General features: G+C 37.5%; 3 protein-coding genes across 6 annotated transcripts in view; 1 reads left to right on the forward strand and 2 right to left on the reverse strand.

The window, feature by feature from the left end:
- Dop1R1 (Dopamine 1-like receptor 1) overlaps positions 1–19,115 on the reverse strand; it is a 129,311-nt gene extending 110,196 nt beyond the window's left edge. The window contains exon 1 of the mRNA XM_067354440.1: positions 18,974–19,115. The gene's annotated coding sequence lies outside the window, so the exon portion shown is untranslated. The remainder of the gene's footprint in view (positions 1–18,973) is intronic.
- Positions 105–23,129, forward strand: LOC105672437 (uncharacterized). The gene is made up of 6 exons (XM_012367359.2): positions 105–478; positions 2,238–4,055; positions 5,938–6,482; positions 8,162–8,481; positions 11,383–11,691; positions 19,012–23,129. Exons 2-6 carry the CDS (start codon positions 3,883–3,885, stop codon positions 19,477–19,479), a joined length of 1,815 nt encoding a protein of 604 aa, XP_012222782.1. The 5' UTR covers positions 105–478; positions 2,238–3,882; the 3' UTR covers positions 19,480–23,129.
- Positions 22,171–27,966, reverse strand: LOC105672438 (myb-like protein X). Of its 4 annotated transcripts, none has more exons than XM_012367362.2 (3): positions 27,853–27,966; positions 26,194–26,251; positions 22,171–25,329 (listed from the first exon to the last, which is right to left on the reverse strand). In XM_012367362.2, the coding sequence occupies exon 3, from the start codon at positions 25,264–25,266 to the stop codon at positions 24,088–24,090; it is 1,179 nt and encodes a 392-aa protein (XP_012222785.1). In that variant the 5' UTR covers positions 25,267–25,329; positions 26,194–26,251; positions 27,853–27,966; the 3' UTR covers positions 22,171–24,087. The 4 variants fall into 4 exon arrangements, with proteins under 4 accessions (XP_012222785.1, XP_012222784.1, XP_067210544.1 ...); XM_012367361.2 differs by lacking the exon at positions 27,853–27,966 and adding an exon at positions 27,016–27,821; XM_067354443.1 differs by lacking the exon at positions 27,853–27,966 and adding an exon at positions 27,441–27,819.
- Positions 27,967–27,987: the final 21 nt, after the last annotated feature.

Consider the following 27,987-nt stretch of genomic DNA (forward strand, 5'->3'; position numbering starts at 1 on the left):
TCTCTCTCGGACCATCTCTCCCTTGCAACTGGTCTCTGTCTCATTCCCCTCCCATTTCTCTTCATCACACGTGCCCGACGATCTCGTGAGAGCCGTTCGGCCCTCGCGAGAGCCTCCACTCTTCTTCCACCACCCATCTCCGAACCGGGACCTTACGTATTCTTGAATCCGAACAGCGACTCCGCTACTCGCATTCGCGACCGACATGTCGAATCGTCCGAAAATCGCCAGCAAAAACACGCGCCGCCGCAGGCTCGGCGAGTACCGATAAGTGTGACCGCGTTCGATCTCGCGCTACAAGTTCGCGATACTGTGAACGTGTGCCCGGTTTGAAATCTAAATCGTGTAATCCGCGATTACCTTGAAGCTAAGATTGCCCTTCACGAGGAATGACGGAAGTTTGATTGCAGTGTGGATATTTCGGATTTAAGGCTCAACAAGTGCTGCATCGTTATCACAAAACTTCTAACGCAGCGCTGTAAGTCTGCACTGAATTAAGAGATTGTAAAAAAATGAACTGGAAAAAATATATCGATATTACGATGTTGTAATACAATTTACAACTTTTTAATATAATAATTCAGTATTTTTGCTCACTTTTTCATTTTATTTAATCATTTTCGTACGACATGTAAAATATTCGATAACAAGTTTGCAATTAATTTAGTAATGAGCTTATTATATTAATTTGCGCTCCAAATTAGAATATTAAGTAATAGCCATCATCTAATTAATATTGCTTGGAGAAGAATTCGTTATTACGCCATGTATGAGTTTTTTAAATAACTCAACGTTAATAATAAATGTTTGTAATTCTTTAATTAACGTACCAGTAATTTCCAATGTTCTTATTAATAAATTACGCTAACTTGTTACGATAACATTTTTTGCAAATTAATTCAGCCGATAATAACATTAAAAATTATGAGAATTCACTCTTATGCAATATAATATAATAAATTTTATGCATATAAAATCGTAAGAATAAAAAAAATGTGTTGCTACTTGTAATTGGGGCGCGATCAAAAACCAAATTCTTTATATAATAAATGTAAAAAAACGTTTCATTAAATACACGTTTAGCTTTACTGAAAAGCGCGGTTTACGTATTAATCATTTAACGAATAAAATCCAGATATTTCAGATTTAAACGCGATGCAAGAGTATCAAGGGATAGTTTATTACATAAAAAAGTTCACGATTCTTATACAAGTGTAATAACTTTAAATTTAATAACTGTTCAAATCGATATCTACTCTTGCTTTGTACTTTTTGCTGTCAACCGATATTTATATCATTTCGAATTATTCATCGTAGAATTATTCGTTCTTTCATTGTTATCTCTCTCTTTTTCCATTTCAAAATCTTTTATACAATATCTCTTTCTCGTTTGTGAGTTTTATATTGTACTATAAAAGGCACACATTCCCAGCAAAGGTATACTGAAATTTGCCAGGCATTCGCGTCTGATGCGCCCAGCGAGATTATACACCGCAGTTCCGAGATCCGATGCATCATGCATGGACCTTCCATTTCTGACGCTACGGAGTGTCGCATCACTACTGGCAAATATTTTATTCTAGCGCGCCGTGTGCACGTACACAAAGCGTACAAAAAGATTGTTATAGAAGAAAAATAGGTTCTCCTTCCATTTATGATGATGTCTGTTTTTAAATTTACTTTTCTCTTTCCACCTTATTTTACGAAGTAGCGCGTGCGAGAAGAAACTTCAAGACATGCATTCTGGAATATTAACTTGTTAAATTTCTTAGATCACACTTTTGATTATTTATTATAAAAAATTTCTAGAAAAAATCTAATTTTAAAAATGTTTCGTATTAAAAAACAAAGAGGCAAATTATGTATCTCATTAGTGAATAACAATTGTTGCGTTAATTACTTTTGACTAAAATTTTTTTAATACAATTTCAATGCAACTTTTAATTACAATATGTAATATTCAAATTTATGTAAGATGAGAAGAAAAGATTACGTCAAATCCGAGTATCAGTCACTAAGATGGTTTTTGATGCTGCAGCACCCCGCATATAAAGTAGAATTTTACCACAATTGAGTTTCGGCGCTTATTTCGCGAGAAAGGCGAAAGATATATCGTTGATTTATGCAAATCCCTCGACACCGCCACGTGGATCGCATCGCGGCGAACACGTGAAAACATTACGCCCGAGCATATCGAGAAAGAACACGACTCACGCGGTGAATAATTCCGTCTGCAGGTCCAGCTCGACCCGCGCAAAAGTGGGCCGATCGCCCCCGAGGCTGTAGGCCAGTCCGTGTTTCGAGGAGGGCCGGGCGGAAGGAAATTTGTGAGAAAGGGACGTCGAGAGAAGAAGGCGAGCGGCGGAGCGAGAGAGAAGGAAGCAGGATTTTACTAGAGGGAGGAAAAGAAGGCCGAAAGATCGTTAACCGTCGGGCGACTCTATAATCAAAAATCAAGATTGAGACACCGTTGTGAGAAAACGATCAACGGATACCGGAGATAATTACGTGACGGTAATGAGATTGGCTTAGAGGTAACATCGGTGCGAAGCGAACATCGGGATTTAACAAGAGAAGAGGCGAGATTAACAAAAGTGTCTGCGAATTAAGAATGAAATGTTCCTGCCGGCTGTTCCTGAGCAGAGAATTGCGAAGAGTCCGCGCCGGGGAGAATAGCGGTTAGAAAATTAGACGCGCCAGTCTGCCTTGAGGCAAGTTACGTTTCTACTGGGGACCAGACGTGCGGAAAATCGCGAGGGAGAGAAAGGAAAGGGCTAACCTCGTCAAGGACGAAGTGAAGTCAAAGCGAAGAAAAACGAAGGGTCGAGCGAGCGTAATCAGCACGCGCCGCTCTAATGGATGTGATTATATAAAAAAAGTCGATTTTTAAATATTGTTCTAATCGTGGAGAAAACCATTTTCGTGGCCCATTTCTTCGTCTATTATAAAATGTGAAGGAAGAGAAAGAACAAAAACGTTTTTTTAATCAATTGACCCAGATACAAAATTTACGTAGACAGAGATTCAATGAAAATTCGGAGAAAACTTAGAGAACGAAAACTGAGCTGATTAAACACGTGTTAATTAATGAAACGTGCAGAACGCGAATAATCAAAGAATAATATTGACACAGGAATAAAGATATTGATTTTAACGTGAATAGCATCGGCAGAGAAATTACGACTGTTTGCTTAGGAAAAGTCGACCGTGCAGTATGCGATTGAAGAACCAATTCTCGTGAAGAAAGCAAACAAATAATCTTATCAGATCACTCTCTCAGCAAAGAAATCTGAGAAGATCCAATAAAAAGACAAAGTAATCCAGAATCATTGAATCAAATTGAATCAATCAACATTAATCGGGCACGTAAAAAAATATTTATTCCAGTAATAGATAAAAATCACTTTTACTCGATAAAGGCGAAAAGACGTCGCGGAATATTCAAAGCCGACTTAGTTGACAAAAGCTCAGATTACGAAGGCAGCTAAGGATACGTAAGTAAATCGACAGGAGCAGCGTAGCAGAGGATCCATCATTGCGACAGGCTCGCCATCGAATATGTCGTAAAAAGTCTCAATTTGCGAGAGAATACTCGAGAGGTGGAGTGGAGGGTTCACGGAGACGCGTGGCTGCTAGGTCAAAGATCGTGCCGAGGACAGAGAGAAAGGATCGTGAAAGCGTCCTAAAGAAAAGCCCGACCCCGAGAAGTGAATGTCTTGAGTAATACGTCTCGAAGAGGCGGGCGGGGCGGCCGTAAAAGTCATTCTGGGGCGACGTTTTTAACCCCCGCACGTGCGAGGAAAATAAAGAAATACGGGTTCGGCGTCTATCGAGCGGGAGATAGGTGTTAGGAAAATAAGACGGGAGGAGAGCGGACCAAAAATGAGTAGGCAAAGCGTACCACTGCCAGGTATCAATTCCTGCGAGAGGATCAGGCCGGAGCGACTCAGAAACACGATACAGAGACTCGTGTGGGGTCCCGGTTCGCAATTCCAAGTCGGTCATATGGGCATCCCGGAGGATGAAGGCTCGAATCCGCGGATGGCGCTGAGAAGGTATGTATTTTACGAGCGTTATTAAATTTCCCGAATCGATACTGGAGCCTATTGCTTCGGAGAAGCGACCCTAAAGTTGTGCTTTCCGAACGCGTAATAAAAAAACCATAGCCTCAGAAGTATACTGTGTAAAGTCACATTTTCGAAAATTGAATTATTATTATCACAAGATTATACTCCATTTTTTATGTCCAATGGCAAACAGTTTTAAATCCTTAGCTGCTGATAAAGGAGTTCTATTCTTCAAGAAATTAATCTTAACAAAAATCGTCGAGCAATCGTAAATATCTCCAAATTATGTTCACGTGACTTCACTCCGCTTCCGAGGTGCTGATATGTTATTGGCACAAATAAATATTCGCACTATTTTGTAGAACTCATGTATCCACTGTGATCGAAATTGATTAAAGATATAAAATAAGTATCGCGAAAATTTATTTATACAAAAGAGGTGCCGCGTTAGAGTTTAACAGAAATTTCTCGCACTTCTAATTAATCAACCTTAACTAGAAGGCTTCACAGCTTCTGGCAAAGAACGCGTCGTCAAAGGCGTCAGATATATAATTCTGTTCCTACTAATTCTTGTGCATTCCATTCCAATTACACCGTCTTGTATAATGAATACACTGCAAATACTGATTATGAACAAATGACGCTGCGTCGCAGCTGTAAGGTATAAATGCTTCCCGTGTATACGGGAAGAATCGCAACAAAGGATTCTGCGGAGTGGCAATTTATAATTATAGTTTGCTTGGCGTACACGTCGACGTGTAAATCCGCCGTGACGCTCCGCTGTCTGCGTGTAACTAGCAGTCTCCCGTATTATCGAATCACATTGTGCGTTCCTCTCCCGCGCCAAGAATCAGAGATAATTACCGGCACATCCGTCAGTCAGACAGCCGTGACGTGTAATAGGTTTATTTAATCTCCCTTGTGCGCGTCGCGCGCTAATAGAACACCGGCGGGAACCGGTGTGACAATCAATTACACGAAGACGAGCGATCGAACGCAGAGCGTACGAAAGCGCGGAGCGTACGAAAACTGTACAATGTATAATGCAAAAAGCAGCCGTGAAAGTAATTCGCGCGCAGAAGCACAAGTGTGAATTTGCAGAGTCGAACGATAAATCCGCTTAACGTCGTTTCCTAATAACAGTAATCCGCGCCGGTAATAAATCGCCGGCGGACTTATTCGTCCACGAGGCGAGATAAATTAACGCGTCCTCGACGCGACTTCTTAATAACGGTGATTCGCGATTACGATTGATTGCCAGGCTTTACGTAAGACTAGCGGGATACGTAATTAGCAGTAGCCCGGTGTACAGTTCATCAAGATATAATCATATACTTGTGCCGTACTAATGTATTATTAATTATTCTATTAATCTTTATTTAGAAAAATCTGCAAGAGTTTTTCCCGAACGTATTGAATTGAAGAAAAAACGCGATAATCAGAAATCAGATGTATTTATCGATAAATGTTCGATAAAAATACACGATCTCTTTATTAATTATTTCATCAATTTTTATTTAACAAAACCTGCAAAACCTTTTGTCGTATTTAATTGAAAAAAACGTGGAACAATAATCAGGAATCAAACTTATTTACCGATAAATGTTCAATAAAAATACGTTCTTTTAAATTAGGAACTTTTCGTTGCTGTGATACAATGCACTTTGCGCTAATTGCTGTGTTTCCATTATCTGAGACGAACGTAAACATCGTACACACACCGTTGTGTCTAACATCTAAGTGATTGAAATTAATTAGTTCACGTTCCTAGAGTTGACGCTTGATTCACTTTACCCTCCCGACGACCCTTTCCTTTGTACGATAAAAAGTACTGTGCGGGATAACAGGATGGCCACGTCCTTTCTTTCAGACTGCTGAGATTGTACGAGGGCAGACAATACAGAGAGGCGGCCGGCTTCTTGATGAAGCTGCCACATTATACTCTGAAGACCGCCTTACCGGATATTCCGGTAGACCTGTTGATCGAGACGCTGCCGCACAGCCTCGTCCTTCTGGAAGCGCTCTATTCCCGGCTGGTGGAGTTGAATGTCAGCGACACAAAGATTCTGCGGATCGAGCAAGTTCTCTGGAGGATCGTGCACCTGATATCGACCAGTCAGGACCACTTTCAACCGCGGATCTGGTGCAAACTTCTCGTGTCTTTGAATAGATTATCGCCGAGCACGAAGAGCACGCTGATCTCGAGAAGACGCGCTCTCGAGAGAGCCGTGGAGGGACTCGGCAAGCATGGACTAGTGTCTTCTTCGCAAACGAACAGCACCGAGAATTCCATGACGTCGAATCTAGTGCCGTTGCCAGTCGCGTTGAAAGAGGACCTCGAGACACGAACAGAGGCGTACAAATTGGCATTGCACAAGATCGAGAATTTTGGCAAGCACGCCGGAACCCATAAAGGTACACGCTCCGATTGTTATTAACAAAGACCCAAGCGTTATCCCCGATATCCAAATCGTTATCGTGCAAATCGATGATAGAAGAGAGATAAACGCTTCTGTGCGGTAATTTAATTTTTTATTTTGAGCAATTTATGAATAAATATTCAAATCGTCGGTTTAAAATTAAAATAATAATATGACGCAAATTTTGACAATGTGCATAAACGATCGTATTCATAAATCAAAGAGTAATCCAGTTTCGTTCTAGCGACATGTTAATTGTCAGTAAAGATATACGATAATCAACCGTCAATTTGCGCGCTTGATCCGAAAAACGAGTGCGAATTGCCGCGGGCAACAAGCGCAGTGCTAAACTAGCGAAGCAATATTTCGCAATTATACGTTATTTCGCGAATCCGCCCGGATTTTCATATGAGATTCGACATTAACACTAGCGCGCCGTCGAAATATCCGCGCCAGCAGTCCGTGGCGCGAATTTGCCGGAAATCCGACGAAACGCGCTCATCGATGCATCGTAGCAGCACACGCTGTAACATGCAATTATTATCGACACGATAGAGATGCACGATGAGATTAGCACACGCCGCTAACTTTATCAGAATAAAATTGAACGGTTGTTCGTTCCTGTCACACCAAGCGTACATCTGGAACTCTATGAAACCGTGAAGTATCGAATTTTAACGGAGCCACGAGCGCCGCGTTACGTTTACGAATGCAAATGGACTAATGTCGGTCACGTGTTAAGCCATTTACATAGTCGAATGCACCACTCTCGTTTGCGCATATCAAACGCGATGAGCAATCCAAGATGATGCATTCCCGAGGAGAAAGGTACTAGAAATGGTACAAGAAACGTGCATAAAACGATAAGCGACATCGTTATAGATATTGATAAATATGTGCAAGTTACTTTCACAAGCGTCACCTCATAAAAACGTTTAAAATATCAGCGTCAATGTTTAAAAATAGAATAACCAATTTATATATATATATTTCTTTTATGACTTCAAACGCGTATGCATATTTTTTTCCACAAGTTACGACAAAATTTCGTCATAATTTAATTCTAATTTGGTCTCAATTTAGTTCTAATTGCCAAATTGTTTCAATTATTGAAATTCATTCCGTTAGTTTCTAACTTCCATTAAAACACTTCACGTAATTAGCAATCACTAACGCTATTAAATGTAAAGTTTATTTACTTCATTACTTAGCGCCAACTCAATTACGCGAATGATGAAATTAATATCTCTCGCTGGAAAATAGAAATTATTTCACAGCTTTATTCATTAGATGAGGAAAATCAATATCTATTACGATATAATGAAAATAGACCCTCGGCCGAACTATAATTTATTGAAGCAAGCACCCGCGGCAATTTCTGCCTCACGCGCGAGAGTGTGCGGATACGCCGCATAATTTAATCTTGTCTCATTATATAAAGGAAAGTACATGTATTTCGCTACGATGTCAGTAGCGAAATACTTCGCAATTTCGCTGTACGTGCCGGATATCGTCTAGGTATCTGCGTATAGCCCGAGGCGCCGTAAAAAGGTGACGAGCGGATGCAGTAATAATCGCTTCGCGCCATCATCGGTTCCGCTCTAATAATAAAAAATAATAATAACACCCGAAGAGAAAGAGAGAGGCCCCGATCTTTTTCTTGCGCTTTTGTAGCAGATCAAGGTGTACAAGCGGCTTCGCATCAGCGGCAGCTTTCCCTCAAGTACAGCGAGATCCAGCAGCGGCTGATCGATAATCAGAGCCTGCTGAATACGTTGGAGAAAGCGGGCGGGCCGTGCGGCCTGGAGAATCTGCTGGCGGAGCTGAAGCGCCGGGTCGAGCAAGACAAGGAGGCACTCCGCCAATGGACGGCCTTGAGGAAAATGACCAACGGAACAACGAACGCGAAAAACCCGGCTCTCGCCGCCCGGCTGTTGCAGTTTTCGAGAGGCTGCGCGCTCGCTCTGCAGTTTATGAGCGAGAATAATCCCCAGGTAAGACTGGAACAGAGTTTCACACAATTCCGCGTCGAAATACCCCTGAAATTTAATCTTCGAAAATGCGCGGAAGAATGAACATTCGTTCCTTCTTTTCGTATTTTTGCACAAGTTAAACGAAAGATAGAAATAATTGGAACGCGCTCGATTTTAAGCTGCACGTTAAAAAGTAAAATTAACTGCCGATAATTAACTGTAGCTGAAACAATGTTTACGACGGATAGGAAAAATTCGACTCTAAGTGGGTCAGGGAATACGCTCTAGGATCACTGTTGCAATAATACTCTGTGTAAGAAGATATACATCGCTAACTAACGTTATCTACCAGCGAAACAATTTGCGCTTCGCACAACCGGCTCGGGCGGGAAGAGATTTGACATAGAAATTGCGGCCTACTGGAACAATAGATGCGTCATTTGCGCGCGCAATCGCGATTTATTTTTCGTGCCCCCGCGTGCCGCGTGAGAAGCTCGTAAGTCGACCGCAACAATAAGAAGAAAGGTAACTTGTGCGGGAGAACGGTTTCGGAATACACGACAACAACGTGCAACTGTTACCGTTCCCGCGGGACTGTGGCTTGCAACTCGGCAAGCTGATGCGTCCAAGACGGCGTCAAAGGCGCCATGTGTAACCACTGTGAAATCCCGTAAGGGCCATACCGACGATCCTAAATTACACGAGTTTACTCTTGCAATTGCTCGCACTTGACTACTGACTAAAGTGACACGCAAACCGCGCGCGTCACATATGATATCAATCTCCGAGTCGTATCGCGTGCAATTAATAAATAAATGAAACGCGATTGATGAAATAACGATATATATCGCAAAGTACAAATAAAAATTAACGTGATAAAATCGTACTTATATTTGTGCGAGCAGACTGTGAGAATATGCAAATGTAAATTATTTCTACCAGCGCGTAACTGTAATGTAATTTAATAATAAATATTTATGAATACCAAAAGCCGCTAAAACTTTAATTGGAATGATACATCATTTCGATGCATATTAAACAGTTTATATATATCAGCGCGTGTGGTTTGTCCGCATATGCTATTAACAGATTAATGATATATCGCAATGGGAAATACACTTATGACACGTACGCTGTAAAATATCACGAGCGCCCAAAGATTAATGCAAATCAAATAGAAATAATTTTTGTAATCAAATAGAAACAAGCGCTTCTGAGCAACGCGCTTGGCCGTAAATTCCTTCGTAATTCGGTTGTAAATTTTTCACAATTCATGAACGAGTGTGCAATTATAAAGTTTCCGAGTAACATTACGCCCTCGATTTTTAGGCATGTATATGAACCGAATGCGCGATATTAGTGAGAAATATTTTCGAACACGCGTGAAGTATTAATGCACGCAAAGCGTTAATATGCGCGTTATGATTAATATCGCGCATATTAATGACGTGTCATAAATGATCGCCGCTGGGAGATGCAATGCGTACGCCATAAATATTTCACGCGTCCAGCTACCGTCGCGGCCGTGCGCGGAATTTTGCGATGCAATAAAAGTTGAATCCGCATCGCGCGCGCGCGCTGGTTAGTTGTACGTTTAGTTTTTACGTTTTTAGAAAAACGCGCGCGAACGACCGGCCGCGCAATATGTGCGATACGCGTCACGCTGCAACACGTCCTCCTATGAGTAGAATTCTATTTCGCAGAAATACAAACGGCAAAATTAGTTTGTGCGTCATCTTTGCTTTTCTCTTTTTGAACAGGCAAGGACGACATTCGCTTTGACAGTCAAAATAATCACGACCGGCACAATCGATTGAATTCGACACGGTGTGGCGGAAAATCGCACACCGAACTGCGCGTCTAAAATGTTTCGCGTCCAAACACGTCTTTCACAAGTTCGTATTCACTCTTTCGTAAAATTTAGTCGAAATTGGTTGGAAATGCGGCAAATCTATCGCAATGTGTTTAAACAGCTTCTCGATAATGAATGAACGCAATAATGAATGAGCGGCGGTGCTTTTAGAATCGCGTCACAATTATTAAACAGAAAACAAAAATACGCTTATAATCATCTCTTTTACTCCCGCGACAACTGGGACTTCAAACGACGAAAATAATGGCGAATTGCAAAAAGGATGGAAAGTGTTATATAACAGAATCGAATTGGAAAACCGCTTCGACATGTCGAAACGCGTTAATTGCTCTCTACTGAGTGCGTTTTAATTGAAAGCCCAGAGTCGACTGCAAATCCCAATCGAAAATGGAACGAGTGGATCGAGGTGTGGGCGTTACGATTGTTCAGTAGTTTCTCCATAGCACGCGACATTTACTCGCCTGCCCTTCTACGAAACATGATTATATAATAATATTCCGTTTTTTGTACATGCAAATGGAAGGAAAGTGTTATTTCTCGGCTTTTTTTATAAATTTAACATATTACAGAATATTGCAATATCGATAAATATTATTACACGCAATAGAGTAAAATAATTTTTATTTCGTTTATAAATAGGATAAATTCTAACATCTTATAGTTATTAACTTTTTCCGTATTCCCCGACTATTTTTAATTGCTCTGTCTTTTTTTATCTTTTACACTCACGCAATTCTACTTAAGCGCAATGAAAAAATATTCTGTTCCATTAGAAAATATTAAAAAAATTTTTAATTCTAAAATTCAAGCAAAATATTAAAAGATTACAATGACGTCAGAGAGAAAAAAAGTGGAAAAATGAAAACATTCTCGTAGATAAAGATGTCTGGTCATTCTAGATTATATCGCAAAGAGAGCGCGCGAATGTAAATGCACGTATTAAAAAAACATATTTAATTACAAAGAGAAGGTACTTTGTAATATACTTCAACTTCTTACGTCTGAACTATGTGATATCTGCGCTACTTCATAACCATATTCTACGCTAGGCATTTCACCTGAGTGAGAATCTCGGTGACGACTACGAGGAGGAATCTAGTAGCGCTGGTTACCACACAGACGAGAGCTGCAGCCCGACTCCGGAGCCGGTGGTAACAAACACCAACTGCGAGGTTCTCAGCGTGGAGGAGAACTGCTCGGATTTAACTTCAGCGGACATTACAGTGGAGCGACTAGCCGAGAGATATAGCGCTCTCTACGCTCAGGCGAACTTGCACACTCTGGACGCCCTGGATGCGCTGGAATCACTCAAGGACGCGCCCGACTTAAAAGCGAAGATTCTCTACTCGGTGGTAGTGGTGAGTATTTAAGCCAACTAACATAATTGTATATAATTTCAAAGATCTTCCCCCCTTCGCTGAACTGCGATATATGCCACTGAAATTGTGCTTAATTAGAATGGAGTATCTATCCTTAATTAAAATGGAGTAATTTCTGATATTGATATTGTAATTCGGATATCAATGAGAAGTATTTAAATTAATATTCAATTAAAAAATTTAATAAAACATATTTTTGAGATAATAAATAAAAATAACATAAAATATAAACTTCAAACTCTAAGAAAAATTATCTCCGATAAATGTCATCACCAGATAAATCATGAAGTAAAAAAACCAAAAACTGCACTCCTATCGAAAGTCCTATTTTTTTTATATCATCGATCAATTTTGCGCGACAAGTAGAGCGCGGGACTTTTGCCGGATGGAAACGCAACAAAAGGCGCAACGATGCGACCGCGGATTATTATATGAATAGCACTCGATCATCCGCAAAAACGCATAAAAGTTAGCCACGTGTAGATTTAAAATTATACGAACGCCCATTGTCGCAATAATCATGCACAATACGCTGTTTTGCGCGTGTATATTATCCACAAAACCTGAATAAGCTGTCCTCCAATGAAAATGCTCTTCATGAATAGTATGCTATATGTATAAGTAATAAGTATGAAGCTATTTGTTAAGATCACGTGTGCAAATGGCGTTTCAACATACGTGTTGTTCAATTAACATACTGAATGTAATAATATAAGTACGATTAATTATGCGTGAGATAATTGTATAATGATCAGCTTTCAGCATCTGATTGTAAAATTTTCCATTTTCCATCTTGATTATTGCGAGCAAATAGCCACCTGCGATCTCTCTCCACAAAACGCATAATTAAAACGCCATTTCTTAATCATATTGTTTTACAAACGCGAATTAATAATAACACGAATATGTAAATTTTAATTATTCTGCAATTGAAAGATTTCCTCGCTTAAATCGTTAACGTATGTAATTTAACTCTTAACGCAATATTATAACACTCGGCATAAAAAATATATATAAATAAATATATCAGAAAGGTAAATCGTATGATTGTCTGTTCAACAATTGTACGGCAGATTGTACAGAAGATAAATGATTAACAATAAATGCGCGCATTCTCATATATCAATTTTGCTTTTCAAATTGAAGTCAAATTTTGTATAAATCCCGTGATGAAAATGTCAGTCGAGTCGAACAATAGGGATCAGCCTAATGAATGAAACAATTAACGCATGTACACGAGCACGGACCTAATACAGGACTAACGTACGGTTCGTATCGGGCTGTATATACGTCATCAAAAGCAAACGCAGATCATGTCAAAGGTGTCAGAACGTGTAACGAGATATTAGATTACACCCCATATGTGAATAACTCGCAGCAAAATTCCAGCGCGCCGTAATTACATCATTAAGCCACTTAGCGTGTCCTGGGAATATTCTCGACATGTGTACGGCATAATTCTTTGTGTAAATATTTTTGCGAATCCGCACGCGTCCGTCGATAATTTTCGTATTTCGAAAACACGCATATACATCTGGCTTGTCCACCAAATTCATGGCAAATATTTTTATTCAAATTACAAATATCGAAGATTGGATTACATAACATCTCCTTTTTTCTCCCCCCGCTAAAAAACCAAATGTATTGTATATTCAGCGTCCCTTAAATTCTGCCGCTCTGAATACAAACACATTTCTAAAAATAAAGTCGCATTAGTTTCGCGTGTCAGCGGGAATGATTGAGCGTACCACTGCTCATTTTCGCGTGACATTGCATCACGACATTGAATGTTACCGCACAGATCGCTATGGAAACTGAATGTCGTGCTGTCGTGACATTGAACACTAATGATATCGCGCCAGGATGATCAGTTATTATCGCAATGTGCAAAATCGCGTAAAATGAGTCTCTAAAGAACACGCTGACAAATGAGACGAGTGTTTTCTACGTATAAGAAAATGAGATTCCAACATGAATACGCACGTGCAGTAAAACGAACGAAACGCAAACTATATAAACGCATCCGCGGTCGGTTTTAACATCAACCGAAATGTACCGAAAATACGCCGCGAAGAGAAGTGAGTGGACGAAATCTAATGGGGAACGCACACATTCGGAAGTGTGGTATGTCAATAAACACTTGTTCTCCACTTGTACTCTCGCGCCGGTTAACGTGAAAGCCACCTGCCAATGCGGACGCGATTTCACCGCGAAGCGTGCGCTGCGTATGTGATTTACACGTGCCGTAATCACGTTTTAAAGCTCGTGTTATACGATATCCTCCCTCCCTTTCTTTCTCCCTCTCTTTCCTCTCCGACCACCGTATTTCCTTCCCGTCAAATATCCTTCGAGTAATTCCGCAGTCAATCTTGCCTCGACAAAAATTTAATGAAGAATCCTCCCGCGGCCTTTAAATTACCTATATTAAGTAGCTTGATAAGAGCAAGCTTATTGAAGTTTTATTAAAGCTCGCATAAAGTCGAGCGAACAATGAGATTCCGTTATCTACCGCTGAGACTCAATTCGCGGAAAGCTCTTCATTTTCAGTGGCTCGATACCTACTTCAGCTTTTCCGATGAAGAAACATGGCCAAACTAATCATATCAAACAAATACATATAGATGATGAAAAATACGAAAAGCGTGTAAAACGCGATTCTCCGTGTATCTTTCAAAAGTTGAATATACACAGAGCAGAAAACGAGAATAGCGGCTTTGTGCAATTTCAGACTGTGTGATAGGTGTGAAAGAAAAGTGGGAATCTACGGCGCACCGTGAATCGATATCACATACATTAATGGATCTATAAATCTATAGATCTTCGGATTTCACACTATGTGGATAAGCAATAAATTCCTTTTACCGGTTTAAACCGGTATTTACAAAGTAAACTTCTTCATTGTAGATGAAGCGTAAAGCGACCTATTTCGCGTCCGCGTTGCGTCTCGTTGATCCAAATAATTTTATTATAACGGAAAACTCGATTTCACGACTGACAGTCTTTGAATGCAAACCTATAAGCCTCGCACGTATTGTTTAAAAATGAAAAAAAATAATCATCACGTTGCGAATATGGAATGTCCAATTAATTGTTCAAAAATGGGTTAATTAATAATAGTATTAATAATAGTATTAATAATAGTAATTATTAACATTTCATAAGTACATGTTGCATTAGTAACCACGCTTCATTGTTTACACTATAATTAGATGTGATAAACGCGCGTATACAAGAGAAGAATAGAATTAATTTGTAAAGTGTCGATGCGGGAATAATCTCTTCATTAGCAACGAACGCAGAGTGTGCGTACGATAGAGTGTTTTGAAATTGCGCTTGTTTCCGAGAAAATTGCATTATTCAAAATAAAACGCGTATCTCGGAACAGAGTAATTGAAAGTCCATCTAGTGTTGGTTTTTAATATTTCCTTTAATCGTAAGTGCAAAGTGAAATGCAAAGAGACGAAAAAAGTAGTCGAGGACAGTGCGAGAGAGAGAGAGAGAGAGAGAGAGAGAAATAGAAAAAAAAAGAGAGAAGAGCAGAAGAGAAATACCTGTTTATATGCGAGAGTTAATCATGAATTTTTTTTTTTCGAGTGGAGCACATCGACGGTGTTTGTATATATAAGTGTGCTGTAAGATTATTTTTACTACCACCACGCACCTGTCTCCCGTCCGATCGATGGACCATTAACGTCAAAGCCGCCGGCGGGAAAGGAGCGAGGGGACAGTCGGGCGATGCGAAAGGGGGGACCGAGGGGCGCGCACTTTTGCGATAGAGTATACTCGGCAAGTGGCAGCGAGAGAGACGCTAGGTCCGTCAGCCTGAGGCTATTAGGTACTTTGCATACATACAACGGATACATACAGGTGCCTTTCACACCGATATCTGGGAAATCGATGAACTAAAATAAATATCCACGAAGAAAGCGACACACACACACACACACACACACACACACACACACACACACGCGCGCGCGCGCGCGCGCGCGCGCAAACACGAACTGTCCCTCTTCAGGAGCTCTCTTTCGCGCGCGTGTGTTTATGTCACCTTGTAGAATGGACTGCTGTCACTTGGTCGATAACCCGGCTGAGACAATTAGCGCAATATCTTCTTCGAGAAGCGCGCAGACTATGCAAAATCGTAATTTTCATGACGACTGCGAAAATTGACGCTAAATCTACGATTCCGACATACGTCACTTTCGGATGGGACTGCGACAGTTAATTCGGTTGCAGATAGAGAATTTTGCAATCGACAATACGATTTGTACTTGGAACCGAAATAACTCGATGTATGCGGGATATCTCTCGCGCGAAACTAGGAGACGATGAGGTAGAGCGTAAGAAACGAGCTAAGATGGAGATGAGATATCGACAGCCGCTGATCGATATCTTAAAAGCCCGAAATCCGGTAAAATGTTCTTCCGAGAGAAGTCTCGGCGCGTGTCAAATAAAGTGCGAAAGGCAACCTCTTTCTTAAATAATGCAGACGGAAGACGTAATTCGTTATTCAACCGTCCCTGTCTCGTTTCACACAGAGATTTGCCGGTGATAAAATAAGCATGACGAAAGCACTCCGTTGCCTTGTGTGTTGGTTTTATTTTTCGAGAAAACTTCCACCCTAGTGTATTTTGAAAATGTTCGTAAAACAGAGTGACACACTAGCCGATAAATACGTCAATCTACATATGTGGGTAATTTATGATGCTTTCCTAAAATACAATCAGCAATTTCTACTATCATTAATTTGTGAATAATTGCAGAATATCGACAGTCGAGACACAAAATATCGACAAAAAATAAGCTGAATAAAACAATTTTTCAAATGACGAATTATATTTCATGAGAAAAATAATATTTTATTTTTAAAGATAAAATTAATTTACGCTAAGAAAAATTTTTTCTACAAGGATTTATGTAATTATTTTTTTATAAAAAATTTAACGTTCCGCAAGCATGAACAAATTACTGGACGATACTAAAAAAGGATTTTCTTCGAAAGGATTTATCTATTCATAAAGTCAAATGATTTTTATCCTAATATATAATGGATTTTCTCTCGCTTATATGCAATTTCGCTTATACAATTATATTTAAGCCGAATTCTGTAGAGGACAGTTTCAACTGATAGTCAAAATACCTTTGCCTCTTTTCCGCAAAGTTTTATCCAATTGTGAACAGTCGAGCGTGGTGCACCTATATATATATAGTGACAGCTCACCGTCCCGCGGCTAATATGTTGCATAGCGGGAAGATGGCTTTCACACGAATACGCGAGAAGAACGTGATAAAATAGCTATTGCAACGGAAGCGGCTTTTTTTCACTCTTTCTTATACACCCACCCATACGCTGTATAGAGTGTCCTAGAAATATCACTCTTCTCTGCAAACACCGAAAAGAAAGCTCGAGAGAGGAATGTACACGTTATCCAGTATCGAAGCAACATGCAATTTTTCGCGTCACCGCATCCATAAATAATAAAAATTCAGCGGTAATTATGATTCAATTTGATACTTGGCACGATGTGAATTACGGCCCACATTGTATTCAGCGTGGCAGTCACGCAGAGCGCGAGTCTAAGTTCTAACTCAATCTCGCGGATTGAACATGTTGCGTGTAGCAGCAGTTCCGTAACTTTCAGCATTCTTGATACTGATAAGCCAAGTTAGCATGGATCTTTTATAAACTGACTAGCATCGGTTTAAACGCTCCTTCTTGGGAACCGACAATTGATATCATCTTCAACGTTCTTAATATCCTACTTTTCTTTTCATCTTCAAATTAGGTGGAATATTTGAAATGAAATCGGTATTATAAAAAATAGAAATCTCTTTCTAAACTTTCCAAATTAATTTCAATATTGCTGTATTAATTGCGATTCTATTCAACGTATATTACAATTCCAGCGTTTAACTTTAATAACTTTTGCTTAAATATTAGTTTCTTTCAAGTAGTGAGTGCCAAACGTATTTATTATTGAATTATCTGATCTTAAAATCAAGTCGTCCGATAGCTAAACACGATAGAGTATCATAAAATATATAAGAATGCGCAAAAAAAATGAAAGAAAAAATTAGATTGCATTATTTTCTTATTGTTAGGAACACCAGAGAAAATTCTTGAAAAGTCATCTAAAGTGCCGGGATGACCGCTCGCAAATCTTTCCCTAGTAGCACGCTGACTTGCCAAGTCCAGCTTATTTCTTTCAATTCATTATGCATAAAATATGATTGTTGCGACAAGTGAATAGAAAACGCACAAGTGGTAATACGGCAGCGACGAACTTTTGCACCTAACGGTTCCGACCGAACAGTTAGTCGCGCTGTTCAGAACAAACTGCTGTTAAAGGCAGCAAATCATCAACAATGCCAGCAAATTGCTATTGTAAACACGTCGAGGGTTCTTCTGCGTGAATGATCCCGCGGATGTGATTTACGAAATTCCATCGTAATTACGCGATAACCGGAAGATACGCGTTTGCACACCAACTAATTAAAACGACCGGCATTCTTCCGATAATGAGTTGAATGTTGCCCCCGATTTCGTGAAGATTAAGATCGACATGTTCTCCACAATGAGTACAATAGCGGCGAAACATGTTCGCGATATAATCTCTATGCTCTGTTATGCGCAACTATGATTGGACGGTTTCGATTAAAAGATGACTCGACAATAAATACGTAGCACTTTGTGCACACGTAATATCAGTTATTGCGCGAATATAGTTTTCGCATTAGCGGTATTAAAAAAAATTGTCAGCGTAATTGAAATTGTCGCAAAATTGTCGAAAGATAGATTACATAAAACGCGCGACTTGTAAAAATAAATTCCTCTATAAAATATCGAGAATATGTTTTAATAAAGAATACATCGGCGAATTAATGTTCACCGTGTACGATTGAAAGAATCCAATATATCGGTACATCATAAAATTGTCGTATAAAAAAACCTGCTACTCGATCGTAACAAAAACGAGCGTACAACACATAAATGATGTGTCGACGTCAATCGTGAATCAGCAGACATGTTCTAAAACCTGTTCCGCTCTAATCCCTATCTAACATCCGTTCGTGATAATTGTATTTTGCCGCAAGCAATGCGCGACCCATTTTTTTTTCTCATTTTTGCTTCATTCGACTAGAATATTCCACATGTTCATGAAAGAAAAGAGCTGACAGCGTCTCGCCGCGCAGCAGTCGCGCGTAATTTACCGCGCGTTTATTTAACATACATGTAGATTTTTGATGGATCACTTACCGGTCGCAGACCCCGCTAACCGTGTCTCGTGTCCGCAGCTCTCGTGGCGTCTAGCCGGCATGGTCCAGACGTCGAGACGCCTGCAGGCCCTGAAGATCCTGAACGGCGCGTCCGCGGCGCAGACGGCGGCGGCGACACCGGAGCTTGAAGAATGTATAAAACGGCAACTGGCCACTTCCGGAGCGCAGACCGGTTCCCGCGAGGTCGCCGAGCAGGTGGTCACCCAGCTGGAGAGGACACTGTACGATTTTCCGTGCCTTCGTGGCTGCGCCGAGGTCAAGAGTTACGCCATCGCGTGCTCCACTTTGGCCTGGGCGTGCCTGGCACGTTCCACACCGCTGGTGCTCGATGTAGCGCAGAGCCTGGAGTTCCGTAGGGAGGTACACGTGAGACATCACGCATCCCCGAATCCGCACGGAACTAGGATCAGATCAGTCCTGTGGCCGGGACTTCGGGAGGGCTGTCAAGGGCCCTGCCTTCACAGAGCTGTCGTATTGACTTACTGAAACACGTGCGATTCTGTAAAAGAAAGTTTCAAGGGATTTGTCAGTTGAGAAATTACACTTCCAATGAGAGAATGTCTTTTATATATGGGAAACTTCTTGAGAAGGAAGAAGTACATGAAAGTTTATGTTGATTCATGAAGTACAACAGGCGAGTTAAGGGATATCGTAGAGAAAATTGAATAAAACAAATTTCTAACAATACAATACTTGATAAATTCATAATTAATATTTATAACATTAATAAAAAAAATTGATAAACATTTATATAATTACGAGAAAAATATCTATCTTTGTCTGCAACTGCAATTCGTTTCTTTAAGTTATTTTGCAGGTATCGTGAACAAAAATTTCGACAAAATCTTTTTATGGATTTATACAATTATAAAATTTATACAATTATAAAAATATTTAGATCTTTTTGTACAATTACGATTGACAAAATATGTATATTATTTCAACAGAGTTTGCAAAACTGTAATTGCAATTTGACAACAAAGAGAGAAAGGAATATGTATGTATGTATGAGGTTGAACTCGTAAATTGAAAAACAAATAACAGAGACAATTCCGTGTAGAATGTTGTACCGCAGCGTGCTCCAATTTCGTTCATGCTTATGATATGCATGCTACGCCGTTGACACTTGACACCGCAATCGGACCTTAAATTTCAGAAACGTATCTCGCGCGTATTGCTCGCGGCTACATTGACCGCAGAATCAAGAATTCAGGATAGCATGATGTATTGTGGTGTGTATATTTCCGCATTCTTGTTTATGCGGATCTTACCTGACGTTCGCGGAAAACGATAATAAATAAATAATCCATATAAAAAAATCATAAATGACGAATATTATACAATGTGCGATGAATGTCTATCTTAGTAACAAACTTGGAAAAAACATCTTAAAAATATTCGTAAAATCGATATGATGCATATTTTTATATATTTTCTAACTAGAAACAGCTAAGTTAAATTATATTTTCTATTGTTTTTTCATGAGAGCAACGGATTGTAATAATTGTAATAAAAAATAATCGATATGTAAGGATATTTTAATATTACAGGAGGATGCGCTCTTTTTATAAAATGCCTATATTTTCGATAACTGTGTACCTGTAAAAGTATTTACTTTTCTGCTTTAATAATTGGTGCTTAAAAAAATTACTTGATTTATGTATAGCTATTTATCTGTAATTTAAGCTGGTTGTACAGATTATATTAACTTATCGGTTATAAAAATACATATGATCATAGGATTGTAATGATAGAAAATAGCAAGACAATTGTTTTATAACATTTAGAAATATTAACACTTTAATATTTATATCTAAACTAAGAGATTAATGCTCGAGTTTTGCGTTAATACAATTAGTACAATACTAGCAATTGTTGTCTTAGATACGACATGATATCTTATTAATCAATAAATTTTATGTTACGATTGTTATAACAAACATATTGGATATTGTTTCTATTATTATATCTTTACATTATGTACATTAACAATAAATATGTTCATAAAAACTTTTACTAAAACATTTATCACGACGTCTATTAAAATAAATTCTATCTAAAAATGATTGTACAAGAAAGAAGCGATATTACGAAAATTGATACCAAGGCAGAAATTCAAATGAATCAAGTGTAATTATTAAAGTGCAGCTAGCGCGGTTTCGTCTGAGAGGATGTCCTATTACCGAAATACCACATAATTCAAATGAGAATTATGCTTTAAGAATTCACTATTCTAACTTTATCTGATAGACATCAATAATTTTATCTCATTAAACGGTCTTTATATTACTGTTCCTGATATAGTATTAGCATATAAATTAGCACATAATGTTTTATAAAATAATGTAACTTCAATTTAACACTTTTATATTATTAAATATAAATTTTGGATCTCATATACATATATACTTTCTATTTAACAAATTTAACATTTTCTCAAAAAATAATGAAGTAATTTCATTTCAGCAAAACGACAGTAATAATGGCGTTTTAATTATTAAATTTTTTAATTATGCTGTTAGCGCTACGTTAATGTAGAAATAGTAGCATTTATATTAATATTTTGCTTTTATCCGACAAACTATGAGATGTGTTGCGTTTGTTTTTTAAGTTAGTAGTATTAACTTAACTAGACCATGCATCTGATGGGAAATATCTCTCTCTTGTTGCTTAAATGCCACATTTCCGGAATGCGATTAAACCAACAAGAGAGGAATACGAGATTATTTCTTTAAATCTCTCGAGATTTTATCACCGATTTTTATGTTTCGCTGTACTTCATTTCCATGCGCGGACGCGCGCTTCGATAAATCTTTCAGCATCATCGACAGAATTTTTCTTCATATTTATACCTGTTCTACATTTTAAATAAAATGTATGTTACATTTATAATAAATACACAATAAAAACATAAAACATAAAAGAGACAATCTCATAAAAAGACATAAATCTCATAAAAAAGGTACAAAAATATAAGACACAAGAAAATATCAAAAACGCAATTTTAGATCAATAATACAAATTCATCGATTCAAGAAACATAATAATAAATTGATACATTGTTATACAATTGAAATATATGCAATAATTTCATGTTTGAAATCAAGTCTTATACATATACATAGATCTGAAAATAAAAATTTGTGGATTATTCGATGAAATAATCAATAACGAGGGTTTCAGTTTGGAGAATTTATTATAAATCTCATAAGGTTTTCTATGTACACTCTCTTGGATATGTTTCTAACGCTCCTACTAATTGAACAAGTATAAAAGTATGTCCCAACGACCGTTCGTTCAGTCCTGGATAATTATTAATCTAAATTAATTTCTTACAGAGTATCTGTAAAATCGATTGGTGGAAAAACTATTTCGTATTGCGTTACCAATATATATTGTATAACTTTAATAATTAATAATTATTCTCGACAAGTCTAAACGAATAGGTCGTCTGACACTGAAAAATTACTTTGGTCAAATCGTCTTAGTCGTTTCATTTATCGTATAATGGAAGGTCAAATATATCTACCTCGCTACATATATATTTATATCCCAACAAAGATTTAATATAAAGGCAACGTAACATCATCCTTAATGGATGACATGAGGATATATCTAAATCTATGGTAGATAAAATGAAAATCAAGATCTACATAAGTTGTTTAACGATTAAAGTTGCGAAAAAAATGTAAGATCCTTCTAGAAATATATGTTCTTTCTGTCATATTTTTAAAGTGCACTGTATAATACTATACAGTTTCGTATCTACACTTTCCATCTTTACACATTGTAACAAATATTCATATTTGTCGATAAAAATGAGTATTCTTGTGTCGAAAAAGTTACATGAAGAATTATTACATCATTTTAAAAAATAGAGAATTAATCTACGTCGATTAATTCAAAAGTTATATATGCAACATTGCTATAGTTATTAAATCTTTGAATGAAATCTTTTGTGGGTATTATTCATATATCGGAGACTATTTGTAATAATGTCATGAAAAATGTCTCATCAGAATAGATCGGGTAAAGCTGCGTATATTTAAATGCGGAAATAACATTGTAACTTATTTCGTAGTAACGATTTACTATAACTAAGAAAATATATAAGATTAGATTCGTGTTGCAATTAACTTCCAAAAATTTGTTCGAAATACAATACATTATCATACTCTCCAGCGGAATTTTCGTCAAATCTAACGAAATAAATTTACAAAAATATAAATAATGTATTATACTTTTTATTAACAACTAAATTCTTTAAAACGAAGAGATATGTCTTTTCAATATTACATATAATATTACAAAAATTCACGTATAGAGTCTGAATTTTCTGCAGATATTATAAGATAATAAGAGATAAAAAGAGACAACAAAATGCATGAAATAATATGCAAGAAATTATTCTTTATCAGATTAATATATCATTGCGTTATAGAACTATTTCTTTTTATAATAATAAGAATAAAAAGCTTATTCATTTGTATATTTATCATGTGTCTCTATATCTAATTTGTTTGTGTTGATTAAAGATAAATAAAAATTGTACGGGATACAAAACAAAGACAAGCACTGAAATTTAAATACACATTACATTTTTATGTATAAGCTTAATTATTTTGTCATCATTTTATAGCATCAAGTTTTGCTTATAAAATAGTCATGTCAAAAATTAATAAAATTGTACTCTTTTGTTATTATATTTTACTTCATCCTTCTAGATTTCGTTCCTCAAAATTTCTGTGTGACAATAAAAAAATAAGCCACTAGTTTTAATAGTCTACGCGGTGGGAAGTAGTATTGAAATACTAATTTACTAATCATTGAAAATATACATTATATTCTGGTATTCCTTTGACAAGAAATCTTCAAAAGTTGTAGGAAAAATATATTTGTTCGAGCGAATTTTAGGAACATAAAGAGAAACAAGGATTCAAGTTACTTCAATAGTGATTAAAAAAAAACTATTAATTGTTAAAAGGTAATATGACTGTTGCATTAATGTTTAAAATTATGTAACATTTCACACTTTTCGAAAATATAAGAATCATTTTCTCTGTCTATATAATGACACATGATTTTCACGACGTTTTACATGATGACACACCATTTCTTTGTACTCTCAGTTGTTTCAGCCGTTATTTTATTGTCATCATCCTTTATTCCGCTAATGTCTAACTTAGATTCGAACTTATAAGTTGTAACTTTCGGTGTGGATACCTGTATGTTACGAAAGCCTCTCAAAAGTCCTATGGATGTACTTAACAAACTGCTCTCTCCTTCAGTTTTCTGCTTCTTCACCGAACCAAGATTTTCTGTTTCTATCTTACGCTTCCTATCCAGTGGACTACCATTTGTAGGGAAACTATCAGATAGTAAATCACTATTGTAATGTAATACCTTAGATCCCGTCCCTTCATCATGTGGTATCGATGCGGTCGATGTGTTCACGAAGAGAGAACTATTCGGTGATATCCTTCTGTCGCGCAAAGTAATATGGCGCATTCTGCCGATCGAATGTCTTCCGGAGATGTTTCTCAGCGTCTTTCCAAATGACATGTCTTTCAGATGATTCGGTGTAACTTCCGCATTCTCATCAAAGAGCTTTGAATTGTCTTTCAGACAATCGTTAAGTCTGATTTGTACATCTTTTAGCATTATAGATGAATCATAAGAAACGAATGAAGCATCATTGTTTAAATTGTCATCGATCTTCTCTTTATCCTTCTGCGTGTCGCTCTGACTAACGGATTCCGATGTTTCGGATACCTCACATGTTGTAGACTCAACAATGTCCACCGAGTAGCTTTCGCTGTCTGTTTGTGGTGTTTCGCTTTGTATCTCTTCTTTTTCATTTGTACCATTCTTCAGTTCGTCTTGCACCGCAGGTAATTCTTTTCCCTTGGCATCATCCTTTAACCGTTTGTCGTCCAATTCTTCGCCTCCATTTCTTGCAGAACTTTGTTCAATTTCAAATGTTAATTTTATGTCGTTATCTTCTTGCTCGTCCACTTCTTTGATTTCATTGTTAATATTTTCTGAGACTTCCTCTTTTTCTTGCGAAATAGTTCTGCTCTCCACTTCTGGAATTTTTGTAGAAACTTGACGTTCTTTTGATGTTTGTTCAGAAACGTGTTCTTTATCAACAGCAGATTGTTCTGTCGTTTCAGCAGCTTTGTTGCTACTACTCTCTTCCTTGGCATGTAATTTGGCTTTTTCTTCTTCCGGTCCCAACTGCATGTTTGTAGTTTTTGCTTCCGGATTTTTCATTGAAACTTTTAATTGTTTTGTGGCTTGATTCAGTCCAAGTTTTGCTGGAGTACGAAGTTTACTCTATAACATACGTTATTTCCACATTGCAAGATAGCCTAACCGAGTTACTTATTTAATGTAACCTAATGCAAGTTATTTATATTTTCCAATATATAATTATTTAACAAAATATGTATTTAATTATAATATACATGTATACAATTTTAAATAAATTAAATTTTTGACAATATATAAAAAATTAAAATTAAAATTACAATTAAAATAACATGTCATTTGTTATTAATAATTTAATAAGCATTAATAAAAAATTATATAACAAAATATATATTTATCATATAAAAATTATATATTAATTAACATTTGACAATTTTAATATGTATACATATTATAATATATAACATTAATAACATATAAAACGTTATATGTAGAATATGCATATGCATTAACATAAAATATTTGTATCAAATGTAATTCAACCCAAATAAATAAAAAATTAAAAATATATCAAATATTATATAAATATATAAACATATTATAAGATTAACATGTAAAATTACATACTATTTTGATAAATTCATACTTAATCTGGAAAAGATAACACTATCTTAATTGTAAACATGTTTAACAGAACTGAGAAATGTCAGTGTCACCATTGGAGATAAATATTCAATATTTTGTAAAATAATAAAATATCAACATGTTGAATACATAAAAAGTGCAATATTATAGATCTGATGATGATATGATTTTTGAATATATAAATATTTAATATATAAATATTTAAATATATATATATTTAAATATATATAAATATATTGCTGTGTAGATTTAAAAAGAATCACATTATACAGTTATATTGCTTGACTTTACAACTTCTGTGTGAGTATATTGTAAATAATAATTAAGAAAAAAATTAATATGTACCTTTAAACTCTTTCCTGCTCCAGTTGGGATTTTTTTCTGTATTCCACTTTGTTTTGGCCTAAAACAGAAATAAGATATTTATAATCAATGAAGAGATAAGCCATATGGCAAAATGGCCTTTGAGCAAGAAATGCTGGAGGTGATGAGAGGTACTAATTGAAAAATATATAAAAGAAAGTATGTAAACCAAAGTTTCTCATGTTTTTACAGGAATAAAAATCTCTAATATTTTCTCACACATACATCATTACACTCTCTTAATGAAATAAGTATAACAATACTAAAATATTTGTATCTCGTTTACCGATCTGTTCCATTGAGTCTTACAATGACTTAACTCTTTTATAAAAGTTGATCCTTTAGAATTCTTTAGATTACTGACAAAATTAACCCTTTGCGTTCCAACATTTTTGCAAGGTCAGATACTAGCTGACACTGCCAGTGCCTGAGAGGCATATTTGGAGTGCAAAGAGTTAATTTGTTCCAAACTTATGCAAAGCAGACATTACGATTACATGTAGATATACTATAAAAGTGTGACATTACAAGATGTAATGAAATTTCCCAATTCTCTTCTAGTAAACGATACATAATAGAATGTTGATATTTTTTTTTAAAGTACAATGGCAAGTAATTAAGAGGTTTCAAATGTTGCAATCAATCAAATACTAATACACAAACAATTTACTACAAATTCCACAACCATCTACTCTGGGAGACCTTGAAGTCAATCAGGCAGACTCAAGAGAGACAAGCGTATCCACGTGATTGAGAAACTCTGGCGGAACTTGCATTTCGCTGTTGCTGATTTATTCTACAAACCTGTTCAAACTCTCGAACTCGCGCTGTTTCTCGGGCAAGCTAGATTCAGAAGCTCTCGACGGCGCGGTCGTTGCCTTAAGCCTCCGAACGTACAAATTCCTCTCATCGCCCCCAGGGGCCGCCTTCTTTGGCGTCTTACCCATGGCCACGAAAGCGATTAGCGACGTGCCTACAGTCGCGCCCGGTTAAACTCCACGCCCTTTTTCTTATCCGATCTTACTTTGTATAAACGCAACAAGCCCGCCTGAGATCCCCCACTTAACGGCAAGAAATATGTCTATATCTTGCTTCTCTCGCTCGTCCACTCCCTCTCTCTCTCTTTCACCCTCTCTCACACACTCTCTCTCTCTCTCACTCTTTCGCTACTCTAGCGCTTGTTAATTTTCTCCTTCTCAACTCTAATATTAATAGTCGCCCTTCCTTACTCTCGTCGCGACCGACTACTCGCGACGTCGACTTCGCCGTACAAATGAGGGCGCCGGTATCTTGTGCACGGACGGGACGAAACGGCTCCGTCGTTTTCAAGCGCACGTACAAACTACGCAGGACGCCATGCAACCGTCGACCGACTACGAGGACACGATGAATGTAGATGCATACGCATGCGCCACCGATCGGTCGCGATAAACACTTTCAAAAATTCGCACGACGCTTTGCCTCGGTACGCCGGAACGTAAGTCGAACGACGAAATCGCGCAACGCGGACAAGATGCGCGTTCAAAGATTCGATGTCAAGCTTTAAACAGCATCGACGGGCAACGAGAATGCCCACTGAGTATGCGCACGGAATAAAATGTCAACGACTACAAGCAACGTTGTATATATGTATATACGTACGCCTATACAACCGGCTCACTCTCACCACCTTTTTGCGTGCGGCGAATTCCGTTAGCGAACTATGCCGGACACGAACACCGGCCGCAACATGGCGCTATCGTCGCTTTTGCGCACGCGTATACATGAATGTGAAAA

This window comes from Linepithema humile, chromosome 4 (assembly GCF_040581485.1).
Source record: "Linepithema humile isolate Giens D197 chromosome 4, Lhum_UNIL_v1.0, whole genome shotgun sequence".
NCBI classification, from domain to species: Eukaryota; Metazoa; Arthropoda; class Insecta; order Hymenoptera; family Formicidae; genus Linepithema; species Linepithema humile.

Bases quoted from the DNA above. Each gene is read 5' to 3' on its own strand.
- LOC105672437 (XM_012367359.2), top strand. From the start codon at position 3,883: ATGAGTAGGCAAAGCGTACCACTGCCAGGTATCAATTCCTGCGAGAGG. The intron at 6,483-8,161 runs GTACACGCTCCG...GCGCTTTTGTAG, and splicing joins GCACGCCGGAACCCATAAAG to CAGATCAAGGTGTACAAGCG. The intron at 11,692-19,011 runs GTGAGTATTTAA...TCGTGTCCGCAG, and splicing joins TTCTCTACTCGGTGGTAGTG to CTCTCGTGGCGTCTAGCCGG.
- LOC105672438 (XM_012367361.2), bottom strand. From the start codon at position 27,158: ATGGGTAAGACGCCAAAGAAGGCGGCCCCTGGGGGCGATGAGAGGAAT. The intron at 26,252-27,015 runs GTTTGTAGAATA...TTTCTGTTTTAG, and splicing joins GAGTTCGAGAGTTTGAACAG to GCCAAAACAAAGTGGAATAC. The intron at 25,330-26,193 runs GTACATATTAAT...CGTATGTTATAG, and splicing joins GAGCAGGAAAGAGTTTAAAG to AGTAAACTTCGTACTCCAGC.